This window comes from Hylobates moloch, unplaced genomic scaffold, assembly GCF_009828535.3.
Source record: "Hylobates moloch isolate HMO894 unplaced genomic scaffold, HMol_V3 SCAFFOLD_22, whole genome shotgun sequence".
Classification (NCBI taxonomy): Eukaryota; Metazoa; Chordata; class Mammalia; order Primates; family Hylobatidae; genus Hylobates; species Hylobates moloch.
The window spans coordinates 37279036-37296787 of NW_026652297.1; the positions used below are offsets into that span (position 1 = coordinate 37279036).

Consider the following 17752-nt stretch of genomic DNA (forward strand, 5'->3'; position numbering starts at 1 on the left):
TTTTCGCCAACGTGCGATAGGGCTTTTGCACTTAAGTGAGTTAAGGAATGAACCCCGAACTCTTCTGGGAAAGCCACCAACGTTCCCCCAGCACCCCTCCCAGGGTTCTGACCACAGAGCCTCTGCTTGGGGCACAGGTGTGGGAGTTGCAAACTTTTCTCTGCGCCGTCTTTCTCCGCGTGGAAGGGGACGGAGCAGCCCTCCCAAGCGCTGCCTGGCTGCGGAGGGGAGCGGGCAGCGAGAGCCTCGGGTCTCCGCCTGGGTTCCCGGGTCTCCGGGGCGCTCGCCTCGGTCTCCGTGCAGCGTCTAGCGACCCCTGTCGGGGATTTCCGGCAGCCGCGCCGCCGCCCCCCGCCCGGCCAGCGCGGGAGGAAAAGGGGCTGCGCCCGGGAGCGCCGAGCCCAGGCTCCTCCCGGTGGCGTGTCCGCGCCTCGGGGTGGGGGTGTGGTGGGGAAGAGGGAGGGGGCGAGGCCAGGGGAGGGTGCGAAGGAGGCGCCTGCCTCCAACCTGCGGGCGGGAGGTGGGTGGCTGCGGGGCAATTGAAAAAGAGCCGGCGAGGAGTTCCCCGAAACTTGTTGGAACTCCGGGCTCGCGCGGAGGCCAGGAGCTGAGCAGCGGCGGCGGCTGCCCGGACGATGGGAGCGTGAGGAGGACAGTGATAACCTCTCCCCGATCGGGTTGCGAGGGCGCCGGGCAGAGGCCAGGACGCGAGCCGCCAGCGGCGGGACCCATCGACGACTTCCCGGGGCGACAGGAGCAGCCCCGAGAGCCAGGGCGAGCGCCCGTTCCAGGTGGCCGGGACCGCCCGCCGCGTCCGCGCCGCGCTCCCTGCAGGCAAGGGGAGACGCCCCCGCGCAGCGCGAGCGCCTCAGCGCGGCCGCTCGCTCTCCCCCCTCGAGGGACAAACTTTTCCCAAACCCGATCCGAACCCTTGGACCAAACTCGCCTGCGCCGAGAGCCGTCCGCGTAGAGCGCTCCGTCTCCGGCGACATGTCCGAGCGCAAAGAAGGCAGAGGCAAAGGGAAGGGCAAGAAGAAGGAGCGAGGCTCCGGCAAGAAGCCGGAGTCCGCGGCGGGCAGCCGGAGCCCAGGTGGGTGCGCAGCGCGGCCCGGGCCCTGCGATCCTCCTCCTGCTCCTCCTACTCCTCCTCCTCCTCGGATGCCGTGGCCTCTCCCTCCCCCTCTCCCTCTCCAGTCCGCTTCGCCCTGCGCTCTAAGCGCCCGTGGAGTCGCGCGGTGCTTCGCCTCCTCGGGGCCGCCGCTCACCTGGGCGCCGAGTCCTACCGGGCGCCTACGCCCAGGGCGCAGGGCAAGGGACAGCGGTCCCGGCCGCACCCTGCCAGGGTCCCGGGAGCGCTGCGCTCCCTGGCACGGCCCTTCCCCAGCGCCTTAGCGGCTGAGCCCAGCCCGGGAGTGGGACCTGGGGTATAGGAGTCGAGGCTGCGTGCGCGCGTGCCCCGCGCCAGAAGCGCTTTGCACGAGGGCCGTGTGCCCTCTAGCGGGAAACGCTGGAACGGGCCGCCTGGAGGGAGAGCCGGTCCCCTCGGTGTGCCTGGCAGCGCAGAAGTGGGTGGTCGAGCAGGAGGCCGCGTGGGAAGTTAGCTTCGGCGTTTTGGGGCACAGGGCAAGCGATGTAGAGTGCGCGCCGGTTCATCTTGATTCAGTCCTGTGCTATGGAGACTCAGAGCAGCGGCAGGGATTCCTAAAGGTCAGCGAAGCAGATGAAATCTAGTCCAGTGCCAGGAATCAGCTCTGCCCCAAACAAGTTCTACAGACTTTTGGCTTAACAGTTCTATTTTTCAAGACCTCTGTGATAAATATGGTTAATTTACTTTCCCGAGAGATGTCAGAAAACAACCGTTTATCTGAATTTTTGAACCCAATTGTTTGCTGGTTATCTATATAAAAAAATGGCAATTGAAGCTTTCTAGAAACAAATCTTGTATTTCATCATCAGAACACGAGCATGAATGAAAGCTTTACCTTAGATGTACCTAGGAAGCGCTGATGCTTTAGACATTACCTTGGACAAAAGAGGCATGTCGAATAAATACTTGTTTATGAGTGATTGGTAGCTGATAAAAGAGGGAAGGAAGGAGATGGGGGAGAATTTACTTATTTTTTGCCTCTGCAATTCCCAATTATTAATTGATCCAGATGCCTTAAGTCGCTTCGAGTGTACCCCCAACACACATTTCATGAAGCACTTCTGAAGAATTAACTCACTAGTGCTTGATAATACTGTGGCTACAGTAATACTGTAGAAGTATTTGTCCCTTGCTGGAAGAAAACAAACCACATTTGCTTGGTCCTCTTACTGGTATCACTGATAGCATTTCAGAACCTGGGTTATTGGCAGAGACCTTCAGCAGAGTTTTGAGCAAAACAGAAATTGAACAGAGAGTAATTGTTTCACCCCTGGCCATTCTTGTGCTTGCTTCTTTAGTAAGATCCTGCTGATCATATTCACTTCAATTACTGATAATTGCCGCTCATGAGGGTGTATTGAATTTTTCCTTATTTTCGCCCTATATTTTGGGGAGAGACCATAGCACTTTATTCAACAAGATAGGAAATTGGGGGGCTGGATTAGTTACCTCCCTGCGTGACTTTGTCTACTGTCCTTTCTAAGGTCATCATAGTAAATTACGGAGATTTCAGACCTAGCTCAAATCGTTGTAAAGAGTTATTTTGGGGGCTCTTATCACTGTTTGTGGTTGTGTTCTCCTGTCTCCCTGCTCATTGCCTTCAGAAGTTTCTGTGGTCCTCCGTAGATGGTCTAATGAATTAAGAAGGGGCCAGTGGTCTGAAGTAGCATCCTGTTCAGGTAATAGGTATGCATTTTGTCAAGGGCTCCCAGCAGCAGTACTGTAACACAGAAACTTGACAAGTTCAGTGGGGGAGGGGTTTAGGAGGCAGGCATTCTGTGCCCTCCAGATCTCATCTACTAGGTAGGCAGCTGTCTTGTGATTAGCTACGCTCTCTTGACACAGAGCACCAGAGCTTCCTTCCTTGGTGGCTCTCATCTGCTTTCCAGTAGCACAGCAGTGATTCCCTCTAAACCAGCTAAGTCAGTATCTTTAAGTGACATTTGCTTAACTGTCTTCCCTGAAAAATTGGAGTGAATTTGGCTGTAGGTTAGTTTTTAGTGTATTTGTCTCTCTTTTCCACCAGATTATAATCTTTTTTGGGGAGGGACTTTTTACCCCCTTCAAAGCATCTTGTGCTTTTTAAACCAGATAAGAATATATATTCTTTATTTGATTCAAAAGGAATGGTCAACAACTTGAAATCAGCTCTATATAGAAGCACATGGCATTAAATACAATGCTTCAGAATCAGCGTTTCTTTCCTTCTTTGTCATTTTCCTTATAATGGTAAGTGCCAGTGTGGTTTTCCTTGTCTTAGGAGAATTCATACCTGATGACCATAATGGTTTGTGAGAAAAACCCACACTCTAGGTTTCAAGCATTCTCAAAGGAACCACCTATAGATGCCATAACTCTAGTATTCATACTTGCCACGCCAGCCCAAATTAGGACTTAGGAGGACAAGTGTCTCTTGTATTGCTCCCATCTTAGTGCCTGTCGGTTCCAAGTTTCACTCCTTTCTTAAAACAGCCACTGCAACTGTCTGTCCTTGATGATACGTATACAATAGCCAAGCCTCTCTTCGGCTGTTTTAACATTGCCTCATGACAGTCAGGGGAGAGATAATGGGGTGGGATCTCAGCCACTCAGCCCCGCTGTGTGCTGTATCGTACGCATAGGCATAAACACATCTGTTGGAGGGAAATTTTCAGGGGGAAAAGGCTTCTTTAACTTTCACATGGCATGAGTGACTGATACACGATACATACATGGCTGTTTCAGAGCATCCGCATTTTTATACAATTAACTAAATGTTGAATTGCACACTGTTGGGGCTGCAGATGTTCAACAGAATTATCTGTTCCATAATAATAGCTCTAATAGGTCCCAAGCCCTTGGAGTCATTGATTCCTTTACTTTGCTCAAAAATAAGCAAGCTGAGAATAGTCTTGGGTGCTGTATCACTGATCCATGTACCAAGGGCCCTGTAACAGCCTGGGTCTCCTTGGTGTGCTGGACCTCCCATATCCAGCCTCTTCATACTGATTCAGCTCAACAGACTTTTTCTCTTGAAGCCTGAATTACAAAACCAGAGTTTTTTTTTTTTTTTTTTTTTTTTTTTTTTTTGATGGAGTCTTGCTGTCGCCAGGCTGGAGTGCAGTGGGTGCAATCTCGGCTCACTGCAACCTCTGCCTCCTGGGTTCAAGTGACTCCCCTGCCTCAGACTCTTGAGTAGCTGGGACTACGGGTATGCGCCACCATGCCCAGCTAATTTTCGTATTTTTAGTAGAGACAGGGTTTCACCATGTTGGCCAGGATGGTGTCAATCTCTTGACCTTGTGATCCACACGCCTCGGCCCCCGCAAAGTGCTGGGATTACGGGCATGAGCCACGGCGCTTGGCCGCTTTTTTTTTTTTTTTTTTTAAATTTTTGGCCAATTGGTATTTGACTCTAAGCTTCCTTTGTGATTCTCTATTTGTTGATATATTGTTCTTACTCTGCACCTCTGCACGGAATTCTATCTTTTTTTCTTTTTCCTCTTAAATAACCTGGAAAAAATTCACTATCATGCCTAGCCAGATTCTAGAACTATCCTGTCTCCCTTCACTCCTGTTAGGAGGGGCATTTGTGAGTCTAGGTGATGGAAACATTGAGAAACTTAGTATCCCAAATGGGTAGAAGCAGGCTGTGTGTTTCCCCAATGACATCACCCACCTGTTTCCCTCACTAAGTGGCTCTGCAGGCTGAAGTGCTTGTAAACATTCTTGGGTATAAAGTACCCTGACCCTAACAGGGCAGCCTGTGTTTACAGAACAAGAGGAATGTCCAGTGATCTCTTTCAACCTGGTTACTTGTAACCACCTAGGCTATGTAATTATTAAAAACATTAAAGATTATTCACAGAATGAAATAGGACTTATTTTGCAGAATTAAAATAGCAGGAAGAGTGGAAGAAAGTTGTATATTCAGACATGAATACTTCTCATACCCATGAAGTGGTCAGATAATACTAATGAAAAAGAGGAGAAAAAAAATATATATGGAACCAAAAAATATTAGACAAACATGTGAACACTGAGTACCTACTACATGCCAGGCGCTGTGCTGGACACTTTTATGTTTATTAATGAGGGAACTGCTCTTTATTGAATTCTTACCATGTTTCAGGCAGTAAAACAGATGTATATTGTGTATTTTGTCATCTGTCCTTTCGAAAATAAGAAAATTCCTCGCTATTAGGCAGCAAGATGCCAGATGGCCTAGTCCTTAGCTCTTCAGCCACATTGCCTGGGTTTAAATCCTAATTAGGCTGTTCCTTAAATATGTAGTCATGGGAAAGTTATTAAATCTTTCTGTGCCTACATTTCCTTTTTCTGTAATATGGGGATAATAATAGTATTATTATTATCATGAGGGTTTCATGAAGCTTAAAGGAAATAATCCATGAAAAGCACTCTGAACATCAACCAACATGTAATAAGGGCCCAGTAATATTAGCTGTCTTTATAAAACTACTTAAGAAATGAATTATCTGTGTCTTTGCAAAGATATTTGATATAATTTCCAAAATTTACCTTTTATGGTAAAAAATATCCAAAGCTGACCTCAGATTACAGTGGGTATAAATATTAATATGTACTACCTGTAAAACTAGAGAAAAGTGGATAAGAGTGTCAAATTCCAAAACTGCATATATATATTATGAAAACAGTACTGAACTCAATCTAAATATTGAAAGTAGAGTGAGGTGCAACATAATTTTATCTCTGGCAGAAAAATGTTGAGGTTTCAAGCTATGAGAAGATTTTGAAACATGACTCTTTTTTCTGGCAACACTTAAGAGTTGATGCTTAAACCTCTCTTTATTGTATAGAATACATAATCTTCTGAGACTCATGTAAATTGCAGCAATTGAAAAACAAAAGTGTGCACCAACCTGCCCCTCGCTATCTTTTTATCGAGCATAACAATATATTGCCAGCAATGTTCATAGAATTGAGTGCAGGTGTTTCTAAATATAAACAAAATAAGGAATATATTAAATCCACATTTCTAGTTTTTTATTTCCTCCTCAGCCTTTCTAGAATGGCTATAGGTGGTGTTTAAAGTTCTGGAAGTGTGATAGATTCTTACCAAATCAATGTTCTGTTAGCATTCTCCAAGTAACAAGTTAAATTCGATTTGAACAGTACTGATAGTTTATCATCATTCTGTTATGATAGATGAAAACAAACCAAATGCCAGTATTTTGGGTGAGTCACTTTATTTGCTCAAAGACGCGAATGAGTGAACTTCTGGTAGTTTAGTTAACCCTGGAGCTCTCCCTCTTGACAAATAGAAAAAACAAAAAATTAGATCAGATAGTATTAGCTTGAAAACGGATTTCTTTTACCAGACAAAAAATATGCCACTAAGGTACATACAATGAAGTTTTCTTGAAGAAACGAGTGATATTTTGGATTCCTCCTAATTTTGTGCATGTCTGCACTTGTGTGTGTCCTTGCATATGTTTTAATGGGTTAAAAAAAAAGCGAGCTACCAAAATACCAATAGATGTCAGTGTTTGTCGCTTTAGAAAAAGTGAGGTATTAGAAAAAAAGAAGAAATGGACAGCTTTATTTATTTTTGGTTTTACTAAGCATAAAGCTGGCTACTTTTCAACAATTGACTAATAATTCACTGTATATAACCCTGTTTACAAAAGTACATTTTATTAAGGAAAATATTCCATGTTCTCATCTCTTTCTTCTAAATATTTTTTCAAAAGCCTCTGCAGTAAATTCCCAAAAGAATCCAGAATGTAGGCAGAAAATATGTTAATTTTTTTAAATTAGGAAACAAAATTATTTGAGAATGTCGTTAACACGTTAGATTTCCTTTGCATTTTTAAACTAGAAATTAGATATGCACTTTCTTATGTTGCCCTGATTATGACTGATAAAGTGCATTTTTCAGTCCAAGTCAAGTGAGATCTGTGGAGTTCTGGGTCTGCATAGGGCAGAGATGATCAGAATTCTCTTCATTCTTCCTGTGCCCCGTGTCACCTTTTTCTGGCCTCCAGAGGGTGCTCCAGGAGCATCACACTGCTATTCCCCAAAGACTGACTTCTTTTTTTCTTTCTTCTCTCTTTTTTTTTTTTTTTTTTTTTTAAGTTACTGTAGTATTCTGGGCAATCTACTGGAAGAAGAGAGTCCCGATTCCATACATGTTAGCTGCCTCAACTAGAGTTTGTTTTCCAGCTGGACCACATAGCCCTAATTCATTAAGTATTCTAAATTAGAATATTCTAAAACATTATTCCGATGATGTTGATGCAGTGGTCAGCTTGCAAGGGGACATCTGTCAGATTAATTCCCTCTAGGAATTTCCCCCAAGAGAATCAAGCATCTTTAAATACCTTCCAATCACCCCTTACAACAGCTCCCTCCCACTGAAGTGCACATGGTACCCACAAAGAGATTTAGTGCTATTTAAGAGTTTCACTCTGGCATTGGAAAACTATATGTGAAAGCATCAAAATTGGACAACAGATCTTTACTAACACATTTGTTTTCATCTCTTCCTATCGCTCTGTTTCCTCAACCTGGGGGCAACAAATGTTTAGGAGCCCCACTTTGATTGAGTGCACATTTTTGACACAGGTTTGAGTGACTAATTCTTGTGGATCGTGGGCTGATATTTTAATATGGTCACACAGGCCTTGTTATTTATGGTTTACCTGCTTATGTTAATTCCACCCTGTACTTGTTATCTTTGACATGAGTTACTCTCAGGACATTACTCCCCTCCCCTTTTTAAAGTGCAGTATTGTTCTCATTGTTTCTTGGTTTCTTGCTCCAAGAAATCTGTTGTTGATGGGAATAGCCTTTGACTGCCACAGTGCCCCAAACCTTTCATTCCACAGCTTCGATGGGCAGGGAGCTGCCTTCTCTGGGCAGCTGTAGAGTTTTAATTTCAATGATTTGAGAGTCACAGAATGTTTTATTAGATTGAATCATATGAAATTGTCAGTTTTGTAGGTCATACCTGGCTGAATATTGTCCATGTCATATAGTTTAATATTTGGACTGTGAAAAAGTAATTTGACTTTACTTATTCTTTACATATTCTTTAAATAATAATGACAACTTTGAAAAAAATTATATACATTTTTGATAATTAAATAGGATTGAAGTAATACATAAAAGAAATCTGAGCTAGGGATAATTGAAGCAGTAACATTTTTTACAACCAATAAATCAGCTCAAATGATATCCGTATTAAATGAATTTAGCATAAAATTAGAATGACAGAGCAACTAGCATTTTCCCTTGGCGAGAAAAGTAGTAAGTTTCCACCATAAAATCTGACTCATTTTTATTTGACCTATTAGCAAATAGTTATTGCACCTTATCTTAACCACCATTATTTCTACAGAGAGATTACAGAGCAATGAGTAGGAAATATGGAAGACTGCTGAATAATCCTGGCTTTAGTTATGGAGTAATATGAAAAAAGAAAAAGAAAGCCTTTTGCTCACTTTCACAATACGATATCAATGCAAGCTTTTTAGTAGTTTTAATGTATGAATTTTATCATCAGGTGAAAATGCATCTCATTATTAGATGGCCTATTTTATAAATGAAGTTCAAATTTTGATATAGCCATTTTTTAAAACTGTATATGTTTATAACTCATCTCTTTGTTACATATAATCTCCCAATTTTAGAGACTTACATTGCATTTTTAAAGGATAGCACAGTCTCCTTAGTGATCCCACAGGGAAACTAAAACCGGCCTTTACAAGGAGATGTCAAAATTCTAATTTGCAATGATATTTTTGTCAGAACAAATAACGTGTTATTACGTATAGTAAGTTAACACAATTTTTCATTTGTGTATCAAGTAGGCATTGGTTTTTGTTTTTTGTTTTTTTGAGACTAAGTCTTGCTCTGTCTCCCAGGCTGGAGTGCAGTGGCGCGATCTTGGCTCACTGCAAGCTCCCCCCACTGGGTTCATGCCATTCTCCTGCCTCAGCCTCCCAAGTAGCTGGGACTACAGGCGCCGCCACCATACCCAGCTAATTTTTTTTGTATTTTTAGTAGAGACGGGGTTTCACCGTGTTAGCCAGGATGGTCTCGATCTCCTGACCTTGTGATCCGCCCACCTCAGCCTCCCAAAGTGCTGGGACTACAGGCATGAGCCACCGCGCCCAGCAAGTAGGCATTGTTTTTGTGTGTATGTATCAAACCTGTTTTTATATCTTTTGGTATTTTATCTCTTTTCTGCCAACAGGGTGAAATGGAAGTACAGTATTGGGATTATGCACAACATTTTATTGTTTAAAATTATAGTATTCCTTTTCCATTCTGTAGTTTCAATTGTTTAAAAATAAGTAAAAAAAGAGAGGGTTCTGTCTTGAAGCCCATGAGATGGTAGATTTTTAGAAAACGTTATAATAGCAGTCATATTGAAACTTATTGTCATCTATTTCTGGGAAAAATATTGAAGGCTGGTATATTGTCCCCAGAAGGATTAGATGAAATGCAGAAAATAGATGATGATTATAATTTGTTTTAGTGAGGTCACCTTGCTGTAGAGTTGGAACCCTCCCGGGGATTGCTCATGCATCATCCATTTTGGGAAAGGGTAATACTTACAGGCATTATGGAAATGAGTGGGTGGGTTTGTCAAGAGGAAACCAATAATTTGAATACTGAGTTGAGTGGAAAATGAAATACATGATTTTCCATATATTAAATTGAATAGAAATGGGAGACTTATGTCTTGAGGGTTTTTCTTTTCTTTTTTTGAAACATGTTGATGATATTGTGTGTTCCCAAGTGCCCTCAACCTGACAGGAAGGAGAAATGTCAATAGAAATAGTTACTTATTATATTTTGATATTTAGAAAAGAACAGTGGAGTTTTAAATGTTGTGCATATCATTTATTCCCCATCCAAAAGGATAGCGATCCACTTAAAAGAAGGCAGAAAAAACAAGGACCACTATCATTCTCCAGGAATCAACAGAAGCTAAGGGAGAGCGTAGAGTATAGTCCCTGTGGTCTCTACAGAGTCATCACCCTCTCAGACTGAATCCACACAAGGCCTCCTTGACTGAAAGAGCCTCTACATCGTGTGGCATGGGGAAATGTGATTACTTGCAATATGCTACTGATTACAGAATAAATATTATGCATTTGGTTTTCACTAAACTTAAAAAGCCCAGTGAAAACCCCACTTCGGCATGTGGTGAATGTGGTTATGCTGTGTCAGGTGAAGACATGTTTCAGTGCCTCCCTTTACTTTCCATTAAAGTATGCTGATTTCCTTCTCCCTTATGAAGTAGAAAAAGGAAGGACACAACCATCCTGCTGCTCTGCCCTGAGTGCACCAGTATAGGAATAAAACTCTATAACCCGAGGGTGGTGGCAGCCATCTAACAGGGACCTGCATTTGGACATGCATGTTTGGGAGAGCTGCAAAGTGGCTGTGCCTTTGATATCACAGGATTCTATGAAAGAGGCAACCAAAGAAGACCCGAGGCTCTTCTTGTCATTTTAGATACGTGATTTCATAAAGTTACTCTTGACCTTAATGCGGATGCCCATTTGGGATTTGAGTCTGTGCATTTCGTCCACAGCTGGATGGCATAGTTGCTGAGTAATCCTTTTGCTCTTGAGCAATGTAAATTACAGCTGTGGCCGGGCACGTGGCTCATGCCTGTAATCCCAATACCTTGGGAAGCCAAGGTGGGAGATCTCTTGAACTCAGGGATTCAAGATCAGCCTGGGCAACACAGGAGTCCTCGTCTCTACTAAAAATCCAAAATATTAGCCGGGCATGGTGGCATGTGCCTGTGGTCCAGCTATTAAGGAGGGTGAGATGGGAGGATCACTTGAGCCCAGGAAGTTGAGGCTGTGGTGAGCAATTATGATCACACCACTGCACTCCAGTCTAGGTGACAGTGTAAGACTTGTCTCAGCAAAAAAAAAAAAAAAAAAATTACAGCCGTATCAAAAGAACAATTTATTCACCCCCCAAATTGTCTTGGAGTTCTCCCATTAATTTACAGAGAGAAATAACCCTTTGGAAAATTCACAGCGTTTTGCTAGTACTAGTATGTCATCTCACTCTAAAATGTAAAAAAAAAAAAAAAAATGCTACTCAGACCTTATAAGAATCTGGTTTTTGATTATGAATACAGCAATTCTTTGTTGAAAACTCCCTTGACAAATTAAGCCAATGGTGGACATTCTATTAATTGTCATATTTTATGGTACATTTGTAACTAAAAGCCACTTCTTTGGGTAATGACTGATAGTTTCATGGAAGAAGTCATTCTTTTTCTGGTCACTCTAGAAAATAAGAAATGGGAAATGATTGCATGTGATATACATACACATGGTTCTAAGTACTAAATTTGCAGATTGCCTGAAAATGTTCTTATATACTTTCTATGGATACAGGCTTTCTCTTCAATTAGATTCAAAAAGTATCAATACATTATTATACTTTAAATTGACTAGAGCTACCTCTTAAATGGTCAGATAGGTTTTCTTTTTAAAGGATTGCTTTTGTGATTACTAGCCGCCTGAAATGGTATTTCAAGGCCATACATGATGCCTCATACTTGTAATCCCAGCACTGTGGGGGGCTGAGGTGGGAGGATCGCTTGAGCTCAAGAGTTCAAGACCAGCCTGGGCAACGTGGCAAAAACCTGTCTCTACAAAAAATACAAAAAAAAAAAAAAATTAGCCAGGCATGGTGGGATGCACCTGTAGTCCCAGCTACTTGGGAGGCTGAGGCAGGAAGATCACTTGAGCGAGCCCTCAGATGTTGCAGTGAGCTGGAATCGTGACACTGCACTCCAGCCTGGGTGACAGAGTGAGACCCTGTGTCAAAATAAAATAAAATAAGATATAAATGAAATAGTATTTTCAAGACTTGGTATAAATGCATAGCTGTTAAGCTGTAAGGACATCAATAAATGTTCATAAATAAATAGGTAACTTTCTACATTCTATCACCTTATTTTCTATAATACAGAAAATATACTTTAAATATTTTATTTATCTGAGTCCTTTTTTTGTTTTTGCTTTTTTTTGTTTGCAAGACCAAAGTCAGAACAAGTTCAATTCTATTTTGAGCATTTTATTTTGGCACTCATGTATTTTAATTTAAAAAAAAAAAAAAAAAAAAAAAAACATAGTCCTCAGCCAGAAGAATTTTTTGCTGAGTGGTCATAAATGCAGAGTTTAGCATTTCACATCTCTAGAATGTAAAAGCCACAAAGTCATATCTGTCTTTTATGTTGTCATATCACCAGGGGCCATCATGGTGCTGAGAACATAGTCTTTGTTTTGAAGAATTTATTCAGTAACTGACTGAATGAGGAAGTATCGCTAGTTTGCTTAAGACATTGAGTTGTAGGAGTTGATGGGTAGCAGTTTAATTATTATGCTACTATCAGTTAATAAGAAAGTATGAGTGCAATTCAGCAGTATCAGTGATGCATGGATTTGTTCCTAAATTGTTATTTTTGTGGTTGAAATTTGCACCATTTATTTTGAAGCTCTCTATGTAAGTCATAATTAGTGCTTAATTATTCAGACTAATGAATTGGAGTTAGAGGTTTGCTCAGTCCACAATTCTTGCTACCATTAAAATATTTTGTTACATTTGCTTTTGGGTACGTAGAAGCAACTAAGAAATGAATTAAGATGCTGCAGTTTAAGAAGTTAATCTTTGTAAATTACCGTGGCCATTGCCTGGCACCTAATATTTGCTATGTTAAGAGTTTGTTATATGAATAAACAACCACTGTTCCTGGCAGGTCATGAAAGTAATCTTAAACAGTATTAGTACTGCCTAAAAAGTAAGGTCTTAACTATAACTACAGTAGTCCTGGGAAAAATCATAGAGTGTTAGAACTGAAAAGGTTGTCTTAGAGGTCATCTGCTCGAATCTCATCTTTTTAGATGAGGAAAACCACAAGGTACAAACAACAAGGGCATCAATCCTAGCGTTAGAACCCAGATCTCCAGATTTCAGGGTAAGGATTTTAATTATTATCGTGCTATACTTTCAGTCTCAAGATGGCACTGTATATGAATTCAGCTTCACTTTTATAGTGCTTTGGGTGTTATTATGCTTCCAGATAAGAGAGATGTATTTCTATGCCATTGAGGAACGGCTTAGAGTACCTATGATTCATAGGAATTTGAAGGCTGTAAATCACCAAATTTTTATATCTTTTTGTTCCTTGTTGCAGTATCTTGTACCCAAGTAGCTTCAATAAATTTTGACTGACAAGATGACCATAAAATAAGTAGTCCTAATGTCATAACATGGAAAAGGAGGGTAATGGGTGTGTGTGTGAATGTGAATTATTATAGTATAGTAATGAGCTGCCTCAGCGCTCTGAAACTTTTTGAGCACCAATGCCTTTATGCAGGAAACCCTGAAAACAAGCAAGAGATCTTTGTGGGCTCTCTGTAAATGATGTGCATGCAAAAAAGGGTCCTCAGTGCTTGTCCCTTGACAGCTGCTCTGAGACCACTGAGTCACTCGCTTGCATCTGTGAGCCACTGACCAGTCACTGATTGCAGTGACAGTTTATCACTAACAACCTGAATTATCTTTGACCCAGAGACCCAGGGGTCAAAGGCCTCCTAGTCCATTATTAAATTTCCAGGGCAGTAGTTCAGTTTGCATTAGGGGATTTATTTATATTTATTTATTTAGGGTTTTTTGGGGGGGCGGGGGGTGGAGGAGCTTGGGGGAATGAGACCTGCAGTAATTTTCCCCACATTATAAGATTATTTAGTCCTTTATTTGTAAGATTTGGCATCCTAAAAGAAAGGGAGACTCAAAGTATTATGGTTCTAGTCGGGGCCTCACATGGGTGTCCTAAAGATTTCTGGGACCCATTTATGGGAAGAATGCCACTCTACAGATTGTAGCAGAGAGGAGCTTTGCCCTCAAGAAGACACAGATCCTTTGAAGGTGGTAGAGACTCCTAAAGTCTGCTGATTCATACCCAGCTGGCCCCATTAACAAGAGAATTAAAGAATGGCTAGAAAGGGACTGAAGAGTTCACTGGGGGCCCATCGAAAAAGGTGGGGGTACAGACAACTGCTGATTCCCAGCCAGTCATGGATTTTACTTTATTTTGAGACAGGTGTCGTTTGGTTGCCCAGGCTGGAGTGCAATAGTGTGATCATAGCTCACTGTAGCCTGGGACTCCTGGGCTCTAGTGATCCTCCCACCTTAACCTCCCAAGTAGCTGGGACTACAGGCATATACCACCATGCTTGGTTATTTTTTTTTATTTTGTAGAGATGGGGTCTTGCTGTGCTGCCCAAGCTGGTCTAGAACTCCTGGGCTCAAGCAGTCCTTCCACCTTGGCCTCCCGAAGTGCTGGGATTATAGGCATGAGCCACTGTGCCTGGCTCGCCAGTGATGGATTGCAAGTCTCTTCTGGGTTGTAATGAGGAAGCATGCCTGGGCCAGACTGAGAGGGCTGAAGGATGACAGCATGGTTTCGGTGTGTGAGTGTGCATGTATGTACGTGTGTGTGTGGGGGTAAGTGTGTGAGCCTGTAAAAGTGTATCATGAGTAGTTGTCTCTTGGGAGGAGAGGGAATCAGGAACCTTGGCCAAATAACACAATGTACTGGCATGGAAATGCACTGTTCTGGGCAGCGGTCAAGAAGACAGAGGAGGACTAAATGTATATGATTTGGGCAATCATTTAAAGTATCTGGGATTTATTTCCTTGTCTAATAATTAGCAAGGTTGATGTAGATGAGGTATAACAATTTTAGGGGTAGAAGAAAGGTATGATTCAAAGTCGGCATTTTATTAGATCAGTGGTCTCTGATTTGGTGTGATGTGTTCCTGGTACGTTTTCACTTAGAACAAGGTTGTTTAACCCATGGCCCACGGGCTTTATGCATCCTAGGACAGCTTTGAATGTGGCCCAACACAAACTCGTAAACTTTCTCAAAACATTGTGAGCTTTTTTGTGATTTTTTTTCCAGTTCCTCAGCTGTCATTAGTATTAGTGTATTTTTTATGTGACCCAAGACAATTCTTCTTCCAGTGTGGCCCAGGGAAGCCAAAAGATTGGACATCCCTCACTTAGAGTCTTTAGTAGTGACTATGTTTTTAGAAAGCCTAAGGTATTTGAAGAATAATAGTCACATAAGGTCTAGGCAAATAGCAAATTGGCTTTATGTAGGAAACAGTTTATCTTCTATAGAATAACTTTTGATGGGTGAAATTGTAGTGTTAATTTATCTTAGTGAACACCTAGAAGATTTGTTTAGGTATGTGAATTGTTTACTGAAAATATAGAAAATGTAAGTATATTTTTGAATTACTAGTGCAGAAGCCTTTTATTAAATTCTCAATAGAAACTGGGTACTGGTTATGAATTGTGGTCTTTCAGATACCTTTAACTTAGTCATTTCTAATGAGTATGTGGTACAATTGAAGTTATGGGATTTAACCTCTGCTGAGCAGCAGAAAGATATGAAGCAGTGGAAAATACAGGCTAAACAGAGCCTTTGAGAATAATTTTTCCTCAGTGGTTTATGTTCTTCACATTCAGTTTTGATTCTTCTCCATCCTTAACTTTCTATAGCTGATACTTCCGTTTTGGATATAGGCTCTGTTTCATTTCCAGAGGTATCTCTTTCCCTAAACTCATCAAGTACTTTTTCAACCCTGTGGATCATCTTAACAGAAGGATCATAATATTAAGTTGATTTATGACACCATATCTCTGTAGTAACTCTGAATTGTCATCAAGCTATTCATTGAAAGGATACCTCTTAAACTTTCTATTACTAAGATCCCCAAATGTATCTATTCTCCTCTCGATAAAATGAGTATTGTCTTAGACAAGCAGCAGACTGCTTTTTAAGTGAAGTGGATTAGGCTGCTGTGATCGTCCTTGTGAATGTGTATGATAAATCATTTTGATGGCCTTTTTAAATCAGAGTCACTGAGTCCCACACAGAGAAACAGAGAGTGTTGTCTGTCATTATTACAATAATAAGCAAGCATTGGCTGATAAGATATAAAGTATAAATCAAAGATCTTAGGTGAAATAGATGAAAGAAAGCTTTGTTTCTCAAAAACTTAATCTAAAAGAAGAAATATTGAGCAAGCATTGGATGCTTCATGAATGGCCTAAAAATATATTTAAGTCTATCACCTGGAGGTTCATTTATTTCCAGGAAAGAATCAATTCCACTTTTTCTTCTGTTTCCCTGTGGCTCAACTCCAGGAAGGTGTTTTAATTGATTGGTGGGAAGATTTTAACACAGACAAAACTTATAAGCCAAGCATCATTATTTCTAGTACAGTGGCTTCACCACATTATAGGGTAATAAAGTTAAAAGCTGCCGACTGTTTCAGAATTATTTTCAGAAATTTACATCCTCTTTATTCCCATTACCTTGAGAAAGAGTTCAGAGAATGGGCTTAGTCAGCATGCAATTATGGTATTAGATAAAGCATACAGTTTTGTCTAAAACCAAGATGCAGCTAGTCTCATCAGGGTACTTTAATCAATCAGGAGCTGTTAAGAAGTTAGGAATGTCAGTCTAACTGCATTCCTTTGAAGGTGATCAGCCTTTCTTCCCTGGAGGCTTTGAAGATTTTTGTCCTATGACTGGGCATGGTGGCTCACGCTTATAATCCCAGCACTTTGGGAGGCCGAGGCAGGAGGATTGCTTCAGCTCAGGAGTTTGAGACCAGCCTGGACAACGTAGGAAAACACCGTCTTCCCCTCCCCACTACCAAAAAAAAAAACTAGCCGGGTATGGTGGTGCACACCTGTAGTACCAGCTACTTGGGAGGCTGAGGTGGGAGGATTGCTGGAGCCCAGGAGTTTGAGGGTACAGTGAACCATGATCATGTCACTGCACTGCAGCCAGGGTGACAGAGAAAGACCCAGTCTCAAAAAAAAAAAAATTGTTCTCCAACAAATCTTTTTTGAAGTTACGGCATTTAACCCTGCCCACCATTCCCATTCCCCCATCAGTTTCACTATCATGCATTCCTTTTTCTTTATCCTACTCAGGATCATTGGGCTTGTCGAACATATACATTGGCTTTCAGGAAAATTCTCATCCGTATCTCTTCAAAAATTTCCTGTATCCCATTTTCTTCCCTCTTTTTGGAATTTTTTTTCTATAATTTAAAGATAGAGTCTTGCTGTTTTCTAGGCTGCTCTCAAACTCCTGACCTCAAGCGATCCTTCTACTTCGGCCTCCCAGTGTTGGGATTATAGGTGTGAACCATTATGCCCGGTCTAGAACTTTAACTAAAAGTATGTTGGACCTTCTTTCTCTGATCACCGGTTCTTTTTACCTCCCTCATGTTTCCCATCATTTTGTTTCACTCTCCCACTATATTTCTTTTGAGTTATCTTCCCCTTCACTCATTGACTTTTCGGCTATGTGTGGTCTGCTGCCAAAACCATCCATGAAGTTTTTCATTTCAAGGACTGTTTTTCCCCGATTCCTAGCAGTTTTATTTGGTGCCTTTTCAAATCTTCTGTGTTGTATTTTATATTTTCTTGGTCCCTGTAGATATTTTTCAGGTTGTTATTTATTTCTTTTAGCAGAGTAAGCCTAGTCATTTCATGATTTGTGTGTTAATTTCA

At 41.6% G+C, this 17752-nt stretch overlaps 1 protein-coding gene across 2 annotated transcripts in view; it reads left to right on the forward strand.

Moving 5' to 3' along the window:
* The first annotated feature begins 568 nt into the window (after positions 1–568).
* LOC116461984 (pro-neuregulin-1, membrane-bound isoform) overlaps positions 569–17752 on the forward strand; it is a 231432-nt gene continuing 214248 nt past the window's right edge. For both annotated transcript variants that reach the window (XM_032144112.2, XM_032144113.2), the window contains exon 1: positions 569–1090. In XM_032144112.2, the coding sequence (XP_032000003.1) occupies positions 991–1090 (100 nt within the window). In that variant the 5' untranslated portion in view covers positions 569–990. The remainder of the gene's footprint in view (positions 1091–17752) is intronic.